The sequence below is a fragment of the Morone saxatilis genome, unplaced genomic scaffold (assembly GCF_004916995.1).
Source record: "Morone saxatilis isolate NCDOM2014 unplaced genomic scaffold, NCSU_SB_2.0 Contig20, whole genome shotgun sequence".
Classification (NCBI taxonomy): Eukaryota; Metazoa; Chordata; class Actinopteri; family Moronidae; genus Morone; species Morone saxatilis.
The window spans coordinates 14,864,636-14,875,876 of record NW_023339763.1 but is presented as its reverse complement, the minus strand read 5'-3'; the positions used below and the strand labels follow the sequence as shown (position 1 = coordinate 14,875,876).

Genomic DNA, 11,241 nt, shown 5'->3' with positions numbered 1-11,241 from the left:
CCAGGACAGAGCTGGCCTTCTTAATCAGTTTGTCGAGTCTCTTCCATTTTTACTTACTTTAATTACTTGCATTCGAGCTTTACAGAGTTAGAAAGTCAACTGTCTCGTGCAAAGTTGCAGCTCATCGATTCTCACATATTAAGTATTGTTTTTGTTAATGGAAATCATTTTTTTCCTTCTCTCAGTAAGAGAAATGTTATACTGCCCCCTGGTGGCTAAACTGGCTGTTAATCGAGTTCAGAAGTGGCCCATACAGTTTCTACTTTTATGAAGCATTTTAGTGTTTTGTTATTCAAATTAATCCTTTTTTTTTCTTCAGCAGTGAAGTTGACTTGACAACAATGTTTTTTTCTTTTTCATTGTCTGCCTGTCCCAAACTACAGGAAGATGCACAAGATCTGGACGCACTTACACTGGCCAAATCCTACTTTGACCTGAAAGAGTATGACCGTGCTGCTTACTTCCTGAAAGGCTGCTGCAGTCAGAAGGCTTATTTCCTCTATATGTATTCTCGCTATCTGGTAAGATTGTGTAGATATCTGGCATGCCTGTCTCGTTTGCTCCTTGATTTCAGTTGGTGACTTGACTGCTTTGAGCATAATGCTTGAATATAAAACCATTTTGAAAAGTTTCCTTCTTTGTCTCCAGTCAGGTGAGAAAAAGAAGGACGACGAGACTGTGGACAGCCTGGGTGAGGAATCCTATGTTTGGACCTTTTTTAAAAGAGACCTGACATTACTTTTGTTGCCCTTTAACACTGCCTTTCTTTGTGGTTGTAGGTCCTCTTGAGAAGGGTCAGGTGCGCAACGAAGCCTTGCGCGAACTGAGGGTGGAGCTCAGTAAGAAGCATATTGCAGGAGAGTTGGACGGGTTCACCCTGTACCTGTAAGAACTTTGGCTGCAAAGTGTACACACTGTCCTCAGATTATGCAAAGGAATACAGTGGACTGATCATAAAGTGTGTGTGTGTGTGTGTGTGGGTACACAGGTATGGTGTGGTGCTACGAAAGCTGGATCTGCTGAAGGAGGCGGTGGAGGTGTTTGTTGAGGCAATTCACGCGCTTCCTCTTCACTGGGGAGCCTGGCTGGAGCTTAGTAACCTTGTCACCAACATTGAAATGGTAACTGTCTTTGTGTTTACACATACACAAATCGTAGATAGCATTGTGTTGTTAATTTAAGGTCCACAGTAACCATTTACAGCATCGTAACGCCGCCTCGTGACTTTTAAACTACTAGAAAACGAAACAAAAACGTTCTTATATTCACTCAATGCACAGAAACCTCTCAGGTAATTATATGACTGAAATGATTCCATCCGCCTTGGTCTTTCTCCCCAGCTGAAGTCACTGTCTCTGCCAGACTGCTGGATTAAAGACTTCTTCATGGCCCACATGTACACAGAGCTGCAGATGATCAAAGAAGCGTTGCAGAAATACCAGAGCCTCATTGAGGCCGGCTTTTCTAAGAGCACCTACATTATCTCACAGATTGCTGTCGCCTACCACAACATCAGAGGTTTATTTTCTACCTTTTCGATAAGATTTTTGCCTGTCAGAAGAGTGCTACTGGGACTGGTTTAGTCTTACAACGCGCTGACTCTGTTCATTTCAGATATCGACCAAGCTTTGGCTCTGTTCAATCAGTTGAGGGAGCAGGATCCGTATCGCATCGACAACATGGACACATTCTCCAACCTGCTCTATGTCAAAGTGAGGCCACACACTTAATAAAAAGTACTGATTAGCGTTGAAGAAGTATGTTTTGACTTGTTCCCCCAAGTTACAGGTCTAAATAATAATAAACCCATTGATAAATCCAGAATATTGAGAACATTTTTAGTTCTGCGGCTGATGGAAATGAATGCTTCCACAGGGCATGAAGCCAAATTTGAGCTACTTGGCTCACAACCTGGTGGAGATCGACAAGTACAGAGTAGAGACGTGCTGCGTTATCGGTAAGTGTGGTGCAGGTGTATTGGCTGGTATTTCTCTATCTATCCTAACTTAAAGTTTGTAAGCTGGTCCGACATTGTTTTTAAGACATAATTTTCAATTTGTGTAAGAAGTTATGTGTCTCATCCACAGGTAACTATTATAGTTTACGCTCTCAGCACGAGAAGGCAGCTCTGTACTTCCAGCGCGCCCTCAAACTGAACCCTCGCTGCCTCGGTGCCTGGACCCTCATGGGTCACGAATACATGGAAATGAAGAACACTTCGGCCGCCATCCAGGCCTACAGGTCAGACCGAATGTAGAAGAGCAGTGTGGAAGATAAATATCACGCCTGTATTGTTGTTGCAAGTGTTGTTTCCTTGTTTTTACGGTTTCCTTTATTGTTTTTTTCCATCAGGCATGCCATTGAAGTAAACAAGCGTGACTACCGTGCCTGGTATGGCCTGGGTCAGACATATGAGATCCTCAAGATGCCCTTTTACTGTTTGTACTATTATCGAAAAGCTCACCAGCTCAGGTATGAGGGAAGAAAAGGTGTTTAAGTTGGTGTTACTATAAATGATTTAGAAACAGTGTGTTTAAATATCATAAACTAAATAGACTGTGATGTATTTTTGTAGGCCCAATGACTCACGCATGTTGGTCGCATTGGGTGAAAGCTACGAAAAACTGTCGCAGCAAGTGGAAGCAAAGAAGGTGCGTATATTAAAACACTCTGATTCATGGTTTGTGTAATAAATCCACTATGGTTCCTGATTTAGACCATGACGTGATTCTATTTCTGTCTAGTGTTACTGGAGGGCATACTCTGTTGGAGATGTAGAGAAAATGGCTCTACTCAAACTGGCAAAGTGAGTATCACTGTAGAACGAGAAATACGACTTCTCATGTTATGTAAAAACAAAGTAGTTTACATCACATTTTCTTCGTTTAGGTGCAAAATAAAGATGCGATCTGCAGCTTTTCTTTCCCCGTTGTTATCTGCCAACATGTTATGTGTAGCACCCAGAAATAGACACTAAATGTGAATTCTGCGTATTTCTTTGGCAGACTCCATGAACAGCTGAATGAGTCTGATGATGCTGCCCAGTGTTACATGCTTTACATCCAAGACATTTTCTCTTGTGGGGTAAGCATTTTAACACATCTGAATATAAAGTCTGTATTTGTAGTTTTAGTTAAAATGAAGGGAAATGTTAATACAACAGCATACAGTTGTGGCCATGTGTTGCATTTGTGCAGAAGAAATCCATTTCTAATAAAATCCCGTCGTCACAGGAACAACTGGAGCATGCAGAGGTGAGCACAGCCCTACGGTACCTGGGTCAGTACTATTTCAAGAACAAGCTCTACGACGAGGCGTCTCTCTGCGCTCAGCGCTGTTGTGACTACAATGATGTAAGTGTGCCTGCATAATCCGAGCACCATGTTCTAGTTGCTGTAGAGAAGTGTGAAGCCCAGTTCAGACCAAAGATTCATGACGAGATGAAACAGTTTTATAATGTTGCAGTGGTGTGAACTGTCTCAGCTCAACTCAAGCTGCCTGATGATGTTGCAGCGTCAAAATGTTTAGAACATAAGGCGTAAAGTCAGCTGGTAAAAAGTTTGACAGAGGAAAGAAAGAGGATTACCTCATCACTTTGTTTGACACAAACAACCCATGTAGCCAAGGACAGCTCCAAATTATTGCAACTGTAACAAGTCACTATCAATAGTCTCATTTTATATTTTAGGACAGTATAAAATACATCCAGCCGTTAGAACGGAAGTACAGAGAGTCGTTACACTGAAGTCTAGTGTCATTGGTGTGAACTGGCAGTTTCACAAGATTCATTTTAAGTCTTAACTTGTCTAGTTGATGTTTGGTCGGAACTGGTCTTAAGTCGTAGTAACAACACACTAACTGGTGTCGGTGGTCACTCTGCTCGTAGGCTCGCGAAGAGGGAAAGGCTCTGTTGAGGCAGATCTCACAGGTCAGAGATCAGATCGAGACGCCATCAGCAGATCTGTTCGCTCCGCTCTCAAACAACACTCCCGTAAGAAGGGTGTCTCCACTGAACCTCATCTCCTTCACACCCTGACACCTACCATCCTCTTCACTGGCTTCAAAATGGACAATTTGTGCATCCTGTGACGTGACACCACTTTGGGGGTTTGACTTTGCCAAAAGACGGTGTTGGAAGGATTTACTTGTTGAATTTGTTAATGACATTAAAATTGCATTTGTTTGTAAAAAATTTTAATCCTTTTGTCCAGGATCCGACAAGTTCTACGCTGCAAATGTACAAACAATCAATCCTGCAATAAACGAGTACAGCTAGCTTGATTAACACACTGCAGCAAACCGAATAAAGTTTTTGAATAGATTTTCTAAATACACATGCAGCTTTTGTATAACAGACTGGTTAACAGTGTAGAAAAGATTCTTCCGGGCAGACGCTGCTCATGCAAAGAAGAGACACCTTGAACTATTTACATATATACACACTTTGTAGAGCAAAGAGCACACAAACATGTTTTGACTCAATACTGTATATATGTAAATAGTTTAAATAAAGCATACCTGCTGTGCAAGGACTGTTCTATTTTTGTCTCATGTTGTACATTAAAATACTGCAGTGGAAAAAATGTAGTTATTAGCACAGTAAAAAAAATTCTATATTAAAACATGAATGAAATGCATTTTAGTACTTAAACCACTCAAAACAATGTTTTCATAGATTTTATTGTGGAAAAGTATTTAGAGAAAAAACGTGGAGGAGTTGCAGAGGAGGTTAATTACACACACACACACACACACACACACTATTACCATACAGTCCATAACTATTAACCCCTTAATTCCCTTAGTAGTATTCTGCAATCCTGTTTAAAGCATAACTGTTATACTGGCATGAACGTTATAACTGTATTTGGCATGATAACAGCGAGTAAACTGCACTGCAAAAGTGAATATATACAAAATATAAAAATACGATAAAGTTACCAGCAAATATAACTGTGTTTGCATAATATCAAAAAGTACACACTCCCACAGAAGCAAAGAGCTCAGTACTTCCCCCTGAGACTGCGGGGGGTGGGGGCAGGGCTGCGGGGAGGCGACTGCTGGCGGGACCGCAAGATCCGTGAGTAGGGGGTAATGTTTGCTTCTTCAACAGCACGGGTGTTGTATTTCCGCGTTGGGGTGCGTGTCGGGAACAGAGTCTGGAAAAAGGGCCGTTTTTGCGGAGGTCGGTTCTCAGTGTCACTCGGCGCAGCGGCCCCACAGCCCCTCTTCTTGCAGGAACCTGGTGTGGTGCAGGTATCAGAACCTGAGGGGGGCAGCTGGGGTCGGACGGCCTGCGTCTGGGCCAGGGCCTCTGCTTTCCGCCTTAAGTCAGCTTTTACAAGCATCAGGCCATTCTGGAGCTCCACCAGGATCTGGTCCTAAGAAGAAGTCAGTGAACAGGGTTAGACGAGGCCGCAGAGGGGGAAGTGAGGGATGAAGGTGGGAGGGTGAGTGAAGGAGAAAAGCAAAATGAAACTTCTCATGCTTTTGCACAGTAATCACCCAGTGCAGATGTTAGAAACCTATGTTTAGTTAAAAAGCTGGCTGTGCATCAAGATTGTTAGAGAAGAGAGTAGAGGGAGAGAAACACAAAGTATTTTCAATTGAGGATTGCACTTTAAGCAGATGCTGCTTTAAAATGCTAATAATTATTGCTTCTCTAAAATGAGAGCATCCGTAATCAGCATCAAAGTTAGAAAAGATGTAATTACTGTCAAACTGCCCTAACTGAAGACATCGCAATATGTTGGGTTATATCTGGATTTGGTTCAGTATTTTACGTCTGCAGTAGAGTGCAAAACCTCTCTTTAATCACTAATCTGAAGCTGGTCTAATCCCACTAAAAATGATCAATCAACAAAATAAATAGGCTTAACTTGACAGTGACTATTAGCTTTCCTACACCATGACATTTATTGTTAGTGCAGCATTAACAATTTTATTACTTGAATGTTTTTAGGCACCGTTTTAAATTATTTATAGAAAAGCTGAGTTTATAAAATAATCTAAATCACATAAATAATAAATATACAGGTCTGTGGCTGTACCTGTTTGGCAAGTGTCTCATCTGCAGCGGTCAGTGCCTGGCGCAACCTTTCCCCTCCTGTGTTACGACAGCAGGCTCGTTCACCAGACTGCAGGTCCAACCCGAGCCTCTGCAGATCCAGGCGCAGCTGACGCAGGTTCTGTTAGACAGAGTCTGAATTTTAGTCTTTCCGAAGACATTTACATGCAGCAAAAACCTTCTTGTATTTCATATGATAGAGCAGTAACTGACCCGTTGACCCTCCTCCAGCTTGCGGTCAGCAGCGTTAGTGAGGGTGCCAGTTGAACCTGGGACTTCCAGCTGCATCTTCAGATTAGTCAGCTCTGCACAGGCAACCAGAAGTTAACAAGACAGTTAGCTACCATTACCAGTATCCCAACATCAACACATAATCAGAGCAATGTTTCAGTCACCTTGTGACTTGGTGAGCAGCTCAGCACGACACTGGTCGAGCTCAGCACGCTGTCTGCCAGCTTCTGTGTGAGTAGTGAGGCGCTGAGAACGTCGAGGCCCCTCAGAGTCTCCCTGTGGCACCGACATAGGGGCCGGTTCAGCTTCCTTTCTTTTTTCGAGGGCGGCAGACAAAGCTTCAATCTCCTGATCTCGCTCCTAAAAGACAGGATGAAAAGAAAAACATTTTAGTGAAAACTCACATCCCCTAGATTCAAAGAAACAGAGTCACAAACACAACTACATTTTGGATTCTTCTTGCATACTCATTTAACTACAGCGCAGATTTCCCAGATTATGCGTGTACTGAAACAGCCTGGGGACAGAAAGTGGCTGAAAGTAATACAAACGTAACGCTCACCTTCAGCTCCTGGCTGTAGAACTTCTTCAAATGTTTTTGCACGTTAGTTATCCTGTCTTCGTACCTCTCTTCGATTAAAGCCCTCTCTGCCTCCAAGGTCTCACTACAGGGCAAGAAGAAACAACTCAGCATCTGCATTCATTTCAGATTCTAGCATTTCTTATTTTGCTGACTGAAATTTATTGGATTAAATTTTCTTTTTTAAGTGAATGGAAATGATTTGTGCTCTTAAAATGACTAATTTACTAGTCTAAAACTAGTTTCACATCTAAAATATTGCTAGAAATGCTTCTACTACATGTCCTAAATGCAGACTGGTTAGTATTAAAGAGGCATCTTCAAAACTTTTGATCCAAACAAAGCACACACACACACACACCTGAAGCCCTCTTGCATCCCAGATATGACCTCCATCATCTCAGAGACCACCTGCTCTCTCACAGTTGCCTCAAGAGCCTCTTTCTCTTCCCGCTGGCGCTGCACCTCTCTCTTCAGGACATCAATGGCCTGCAGCAAAGCCTTAATAAAGTACAGTCTGCTGTTAGGACCACTGAACAAGTGTTCTGAGACATTTGAAATGCTGGTAAGAAACAAACAAACAAAAAAGCTTTCTGCCCACTCGCTGGATAACCTTTAACTGAAAATGAGTTATCAAAGTACAGTAAATTTTTAGCTCTCCCATATGATGGCAGAGGATGTTACCTCAGTATTTAACATGGTGATATCTCCGTCTTCAACGTCACTCTCATCCTCCTCTTCTTCCAGCAAAGTGCTATCATTACCATTGGCTGTTGGCTCGCGCAGTAGAGACAGGATGTAGGCCACTCTGGTCTTTGTGGACGGGCCATGGACCAACTGAAACAATGGGACGGATCTTTTATTTCTCTTTGGTCTCATCGCTGAATCACAGAAGTTGGATGGACAGTATGAGAGCTATTTTACTTACTTGAGTAGCGATAGCTGAGAACTTGAGGGCTTGGAGGGTTTCGTCATAAATGGAGGCACATGGATTGATGTTGACCACCATGCTGGAGTTTCCTCGGCCACAGAAGAAACCTTGGAGGACTCGGGTCAGTTTACTGTCCCTGAAGGGCACCACTTGAGGGGGCCGTGACCTGTGGACGTGTCAGAACATTTTTTTTTAAATATAGCTTTCTTAAACAGCACATTCCAGTATATTTTAATAAGAATGATTTGCCTATGAAATCAAATGTGCTATATCAATAAAGGTTTAATATGGAACAATATTATAATTATTGCAGGAAAATCCTCCACAGAGGAGCCGAGCATTAAAGTTAATTCTTGATCTGAAGCTCCCATACCTTCTTTAGTTATTTACATTTTTTTAATGTGCTACACCACTACTACCACCAGTGGACACGTACTTGTTGTTCTGGTTGTGTCTCAGAGCAGCAATACAGCGTCCCAGAGTCAGAAGGGAGGTGTTGATGTTGTTGGCCTCCTTCATCCTCTCACCGTTACGCTGCTCTTTGCAGCGTTCAGACCCAGCCAGGTCACACACAGTCAGTCTAAAAAGGAAAGCGCACTTTTACAAAAAGAAAATTCTAAAATATCCCCAAACTGAAATGTAGAATGGTTAACTTACTCGCTGATGTGCATGGCTGAATCTGCCTCTGGGCGAACGTGAAGGACACGGATGGAGAAAATGCTGTGGCTGTGTGGGTGATAAAATGTGTGATCAGAGATGCAATAAGTGTGAGTCAAACAATAAAAGAAGAAGAAAACTCTAAATACGGTTTTGAAAGGCAAAGGTTTCATGTGCTCCTACCTGCGGCTGGAGTTCTGGTTGAGGTGAGTGCTGGCGAAGCTCTGGTTACGACGTCCAGCCCTCAGAATCCTCCAGGCTTCCTCAGCACTGCGGACCTGGATCCAGGTGAGGTCTGACAACAAGAGGAAGTAACAAGAAAAATGATACTCTCGCAACACAAGAACAACGAAACATGTTCTATGTGCTACCGTACAGATGACATAACAAAGATACACAAAGCAAACATTGCTGAAAGTATTTTCATCATCTATTGCACTGTGTTTCTTATAATGTGGTGCTGCACCCAAATAAAGTGTAAAAACACTGCAGGTAAAGTTTGAAACATCATTTCCTGCTTAATGACGTGAACACACAGCAGATGAGAGAAGCTGTATTCTGGGTATGAGCTTCAGGAGCTTCAAACTGATATACACACTATGCTAATTAACCAGTTTAATGTTCTATAAACAGTATTTCTGTGAATGAGGAAGCATTACCTTTCACATAGGGGTTGCCCTGTTTGTCGTCACTAAGCCGCAGTGTGGCCCTTTTTCTGGGCTGCAGGGAGGGCGAGGCATCCAGTAGGTCATACAGAAACTCATTGTAGATCTCATAGAAGGACACCCAGATAGAAAACTGCACCCCTTCCTCCAGATCATCTCCTCCACTGTGTGAAAGGCTGTCAGGCTCCAGACAAACACTGTCAGTGTCTGCAGAGAGAGAAAGTTTTCTCAGGGGGAAGTACTGAGAGAGCATTTTTTTAAAAAGTACTTGACTTTTTTTTTTTGTGGCCAGATTCGACTTCATTTGGATTACACTGCTGTCCAATAACACTCCTCCTCACCTTCAAGCTGGGTGGCAATGTTACTTGTAGAGGAGAGTCCTCCAATTCCGCTGTCCCAGATTGTTGTGGTCCCACCTCGACGGGACATCTGATTCTCATCCTGTGACAAACAAGAAAAGCACATCAGCTCCTATCTGTGTGCTTGAAGATATTCTATTCCTACTGAAGACTTTTGATTAAATGGTCCCATGAAATGTCTTTGTCTGATGTGTACCTTATATTTTTCAGGCTAATCAAAACTGAGCTCACTACAGGCAGGCTGACACTGAACTCAATCGAATTCTTGACTACGACTGAGTTCAGGATGACTATTTGAAAGACGAGTTGTACATTACTGGCCTATACTTGGCAGCAATAGACACTGGGACACAATGTAACAAGAAAATGTAACTTTTTCATTTCATAAGACCTTTAAAAGTTGTTCTTCTGTTTACCTCTTTGAGCAGAGAGTTTCTGCGGATTTCCTCCACCCTGACCTCTGCGGGCTCAAGCTGCCTCACATCCTGATACATGACAGGCTTCAGGTCCATTGCACCATAGAGACGACCCTGCAGTTTCCTGAACAGAGACACTAAAGCCCGGGGTAGGAGTCCTGCCTCTCGACCACTGCCTGCGGGTCAAAGTTTAAGATTTATGGAACTGCAAACACCAACATCCGAACCTGAGCTCTATACAGATTTGTCCAAGAAACAAACAAAAATCTTACCCTGAATAGTGTAAGTCTTTCCAGAATTGGTGACACCATAAGTGTAGAGTAATCGGTTTTCTCCTTGAAGCACGTCTTTCACCATCTTCTTCATCGTGCACTCATAGAACTGCTGCTGCGTGGTCTCTGACCCAAAAATCTATGAAAGATGGGTAAAGAAAAACCATCAGTTTTACCTCAGCATCTTCCTTGTGTTGGTTTCTTTGCACACCAATTAGCCCATATTCACAAAATACAAAGCCAACATGGTGTCAGGTTGACAACCACTTATATACGCAGAAGTGTAACTCTCCTACCTTCGAGAAACTGAACTTGTGCATGCTCTGGGTGATGCCCCTCTCTGCGGTCCTCATGTTCTGAGACTCTTTTGGAGCTTTGAGCAGCAGAGTCTCTTCATCTTGGACAGCCACACAACCCTAAAAGAATAACGGACCTTGAGCACAGAGTACGATTGTACTAAAAGCAATAAATACACACATCTACCCACAGAAAATGCCAACGGCTGTAATGTTGACTCCAGTCTGACCTGTTCTTCTCCCCGGTCTCTCTCAGGCTCAGTAAGTGGCCGGATGCGCAGAAAAACTTTCACCCTATCTGTGTTCCCTTCATCGCAGCTTCTTTGCGTCGCCAAGGCAGGTTTCACTGCTAGTTTCTAGACACACAAATTAAAAACATATTTAATGTTTTGTTGCTTACACAGAATAATTTAAATCATGACAAAACCCATTACAGATGTTCTCCAGGTTAGGAAATGCATTAAACATGTTCTGTTACACCTTAGGGATAAACAACTGAAACTTCACAGGGTCCAGTGCGACACAAAAAGGGCACGGCCACGGCTCACCGGTTGTGTAGTGGATGGCCGGGGGTCCAGGCCAGGGGAAATGACAGAGACCTCAGGTAGACGTGGTCTGGTAGAGCCTCCATGCTCTGCTGCCGTAGACTCAAACACAGCTATTTCCTCATCCTCGTCGTAGGGGCACGCAGACGGAGAGGACAAAGACAGCGCCATGCTTACCTGTTAAAGGAAGACAAATCTTTATGAGTGTGAGGTTTGAAGCAA

At 43.0% G+C, this 11,241-nt stretch overlaps 2 protein-coding genes across 2 annotated transcripts in view; one reads left to right on the top strand and one right to left on the bottom strand.

The window, feature by feature from the left end:
* cdc23 (CDC23 (cell division cycle 23, yeast, homolog)) overlaps positions 1-4,537 on the top strand; it is a 6,215-nt gene extending 1,678 nt beyond the window's left edge. Inside the window, exons 3-16 of the mRNA XM_035667156.1 lie at positions 384-521; positions 649-691; positions 780-885; positions 989-1,121; positions 1,341-1,518; positions 1,615-1,712; positions 1,876-1,957; positions 2,088-2,241; positions 2,353-2,472; positions 2,576-2,651; positions 2,745-2,806; positions 3,006-3,084; positions 3,234-3,353; positions 3,887-4,537. Coding sequence (XP_035523049.1) covers positions 384-521; positions 649-691; positions 780-885; positions 989-1,121; positions 1,341-1,518; positions 1,615-1,712; positions 1,876-1,957; positions 2,088-2,241; positions 2,353-2,472; positions 2,576-2,651; positions 2,745-2,806; positions 3,006-3,084; positions 3,234-3,353; positions 3,887-4,036 — 1,539 coding nt within the window. The 3' untranslated portion in view covers positions 4,037-4,537. The remainder of the gene's footprint in view (positions 1-383; positions 522-648; positions 692-779; positions 886-988; positions 1,122-1,340; positions 1,519-1,614; positions 1,713-1,875; positions 1,958-2,087; positions 2,242-2,352; positions 2,473-2,575; positions 2,652-2,744; positions 2,807-3,005; positions 3,085-3,233; positions 3,354-3,886) is intronic.
* A 122-nt stretch (positions 4,538-4,659) lies between these two features.
* The window catches only part of kif20a (kinesin family member 20A), an 8,035-nt gene continuing 1,453 nt past the window's right edge, over positions 4,660-11,241 (bottom strand). The window contains exons 2-19 of the mRNA XM_035667155.1: positions 11,023-11,196; positions 10,705-10,830; positions 10,475-10,594; positions 10,179-10,317; positions 9,907-10,082; positions 9,473-9,572; positions 9,126-9,338; positions 8,650-8,761; positions 8,467-8,535; positions 8,246-8,389; positions 7,807-7,975; positions 7,563-7,715; positions 7,240-7,379; positions 6,861-6,963; positions 6,463-6,658; positions 6,281-6,372; positions 6,051-6,188; positions 4,660-5,381 (exon numbers count right to left, since the gene is read on the bottom strand). Of these exons, the coding sequence (XP_035523048.1) occupies positions 5,004-5,381; positions 6,051-6,188; positions 6,281-6,372; positions 6,463-6,658; positions 6,861-6,963; positions 7,240-7,379; positions 7,563-7,715; positions 7,807-7,975; positions 8,246-8,389; positions 8,467-8,535; positions 8,650-8,761; positions 9,126-9,338; positions 9,473-9,572; positions 9,907-10,082; positions 10,179-10,317; positions 10,475-10,594; positions 10,705-10,830; positions 11,023-11,190 (2,736 nt within the window). The 5' untranslated portion in view covers positions 11,191-11,196 and the 3' untranslated portion in view covers positions 4,660-5,003. The remainder of the gene's footprint in view (positions 5,382-6,050; positions 6,189-6,280; positions 6,373-6,462; positions 6,659-6,860; positions 6,964-7,239; positions 7,380-7,562; positions 7,716-7,806; positions 7,976-8,245; positions 8,390-8,466; positions 8,536-8,649; positions 8,762-9,125; positions 9,339-9,472; positions 9,573-9,906; positions 10,083-10,178; positions 10,318-10,474; positions 10,595-10,704; positions 10,831-11,022; positions 11,197-11,241) is intronic.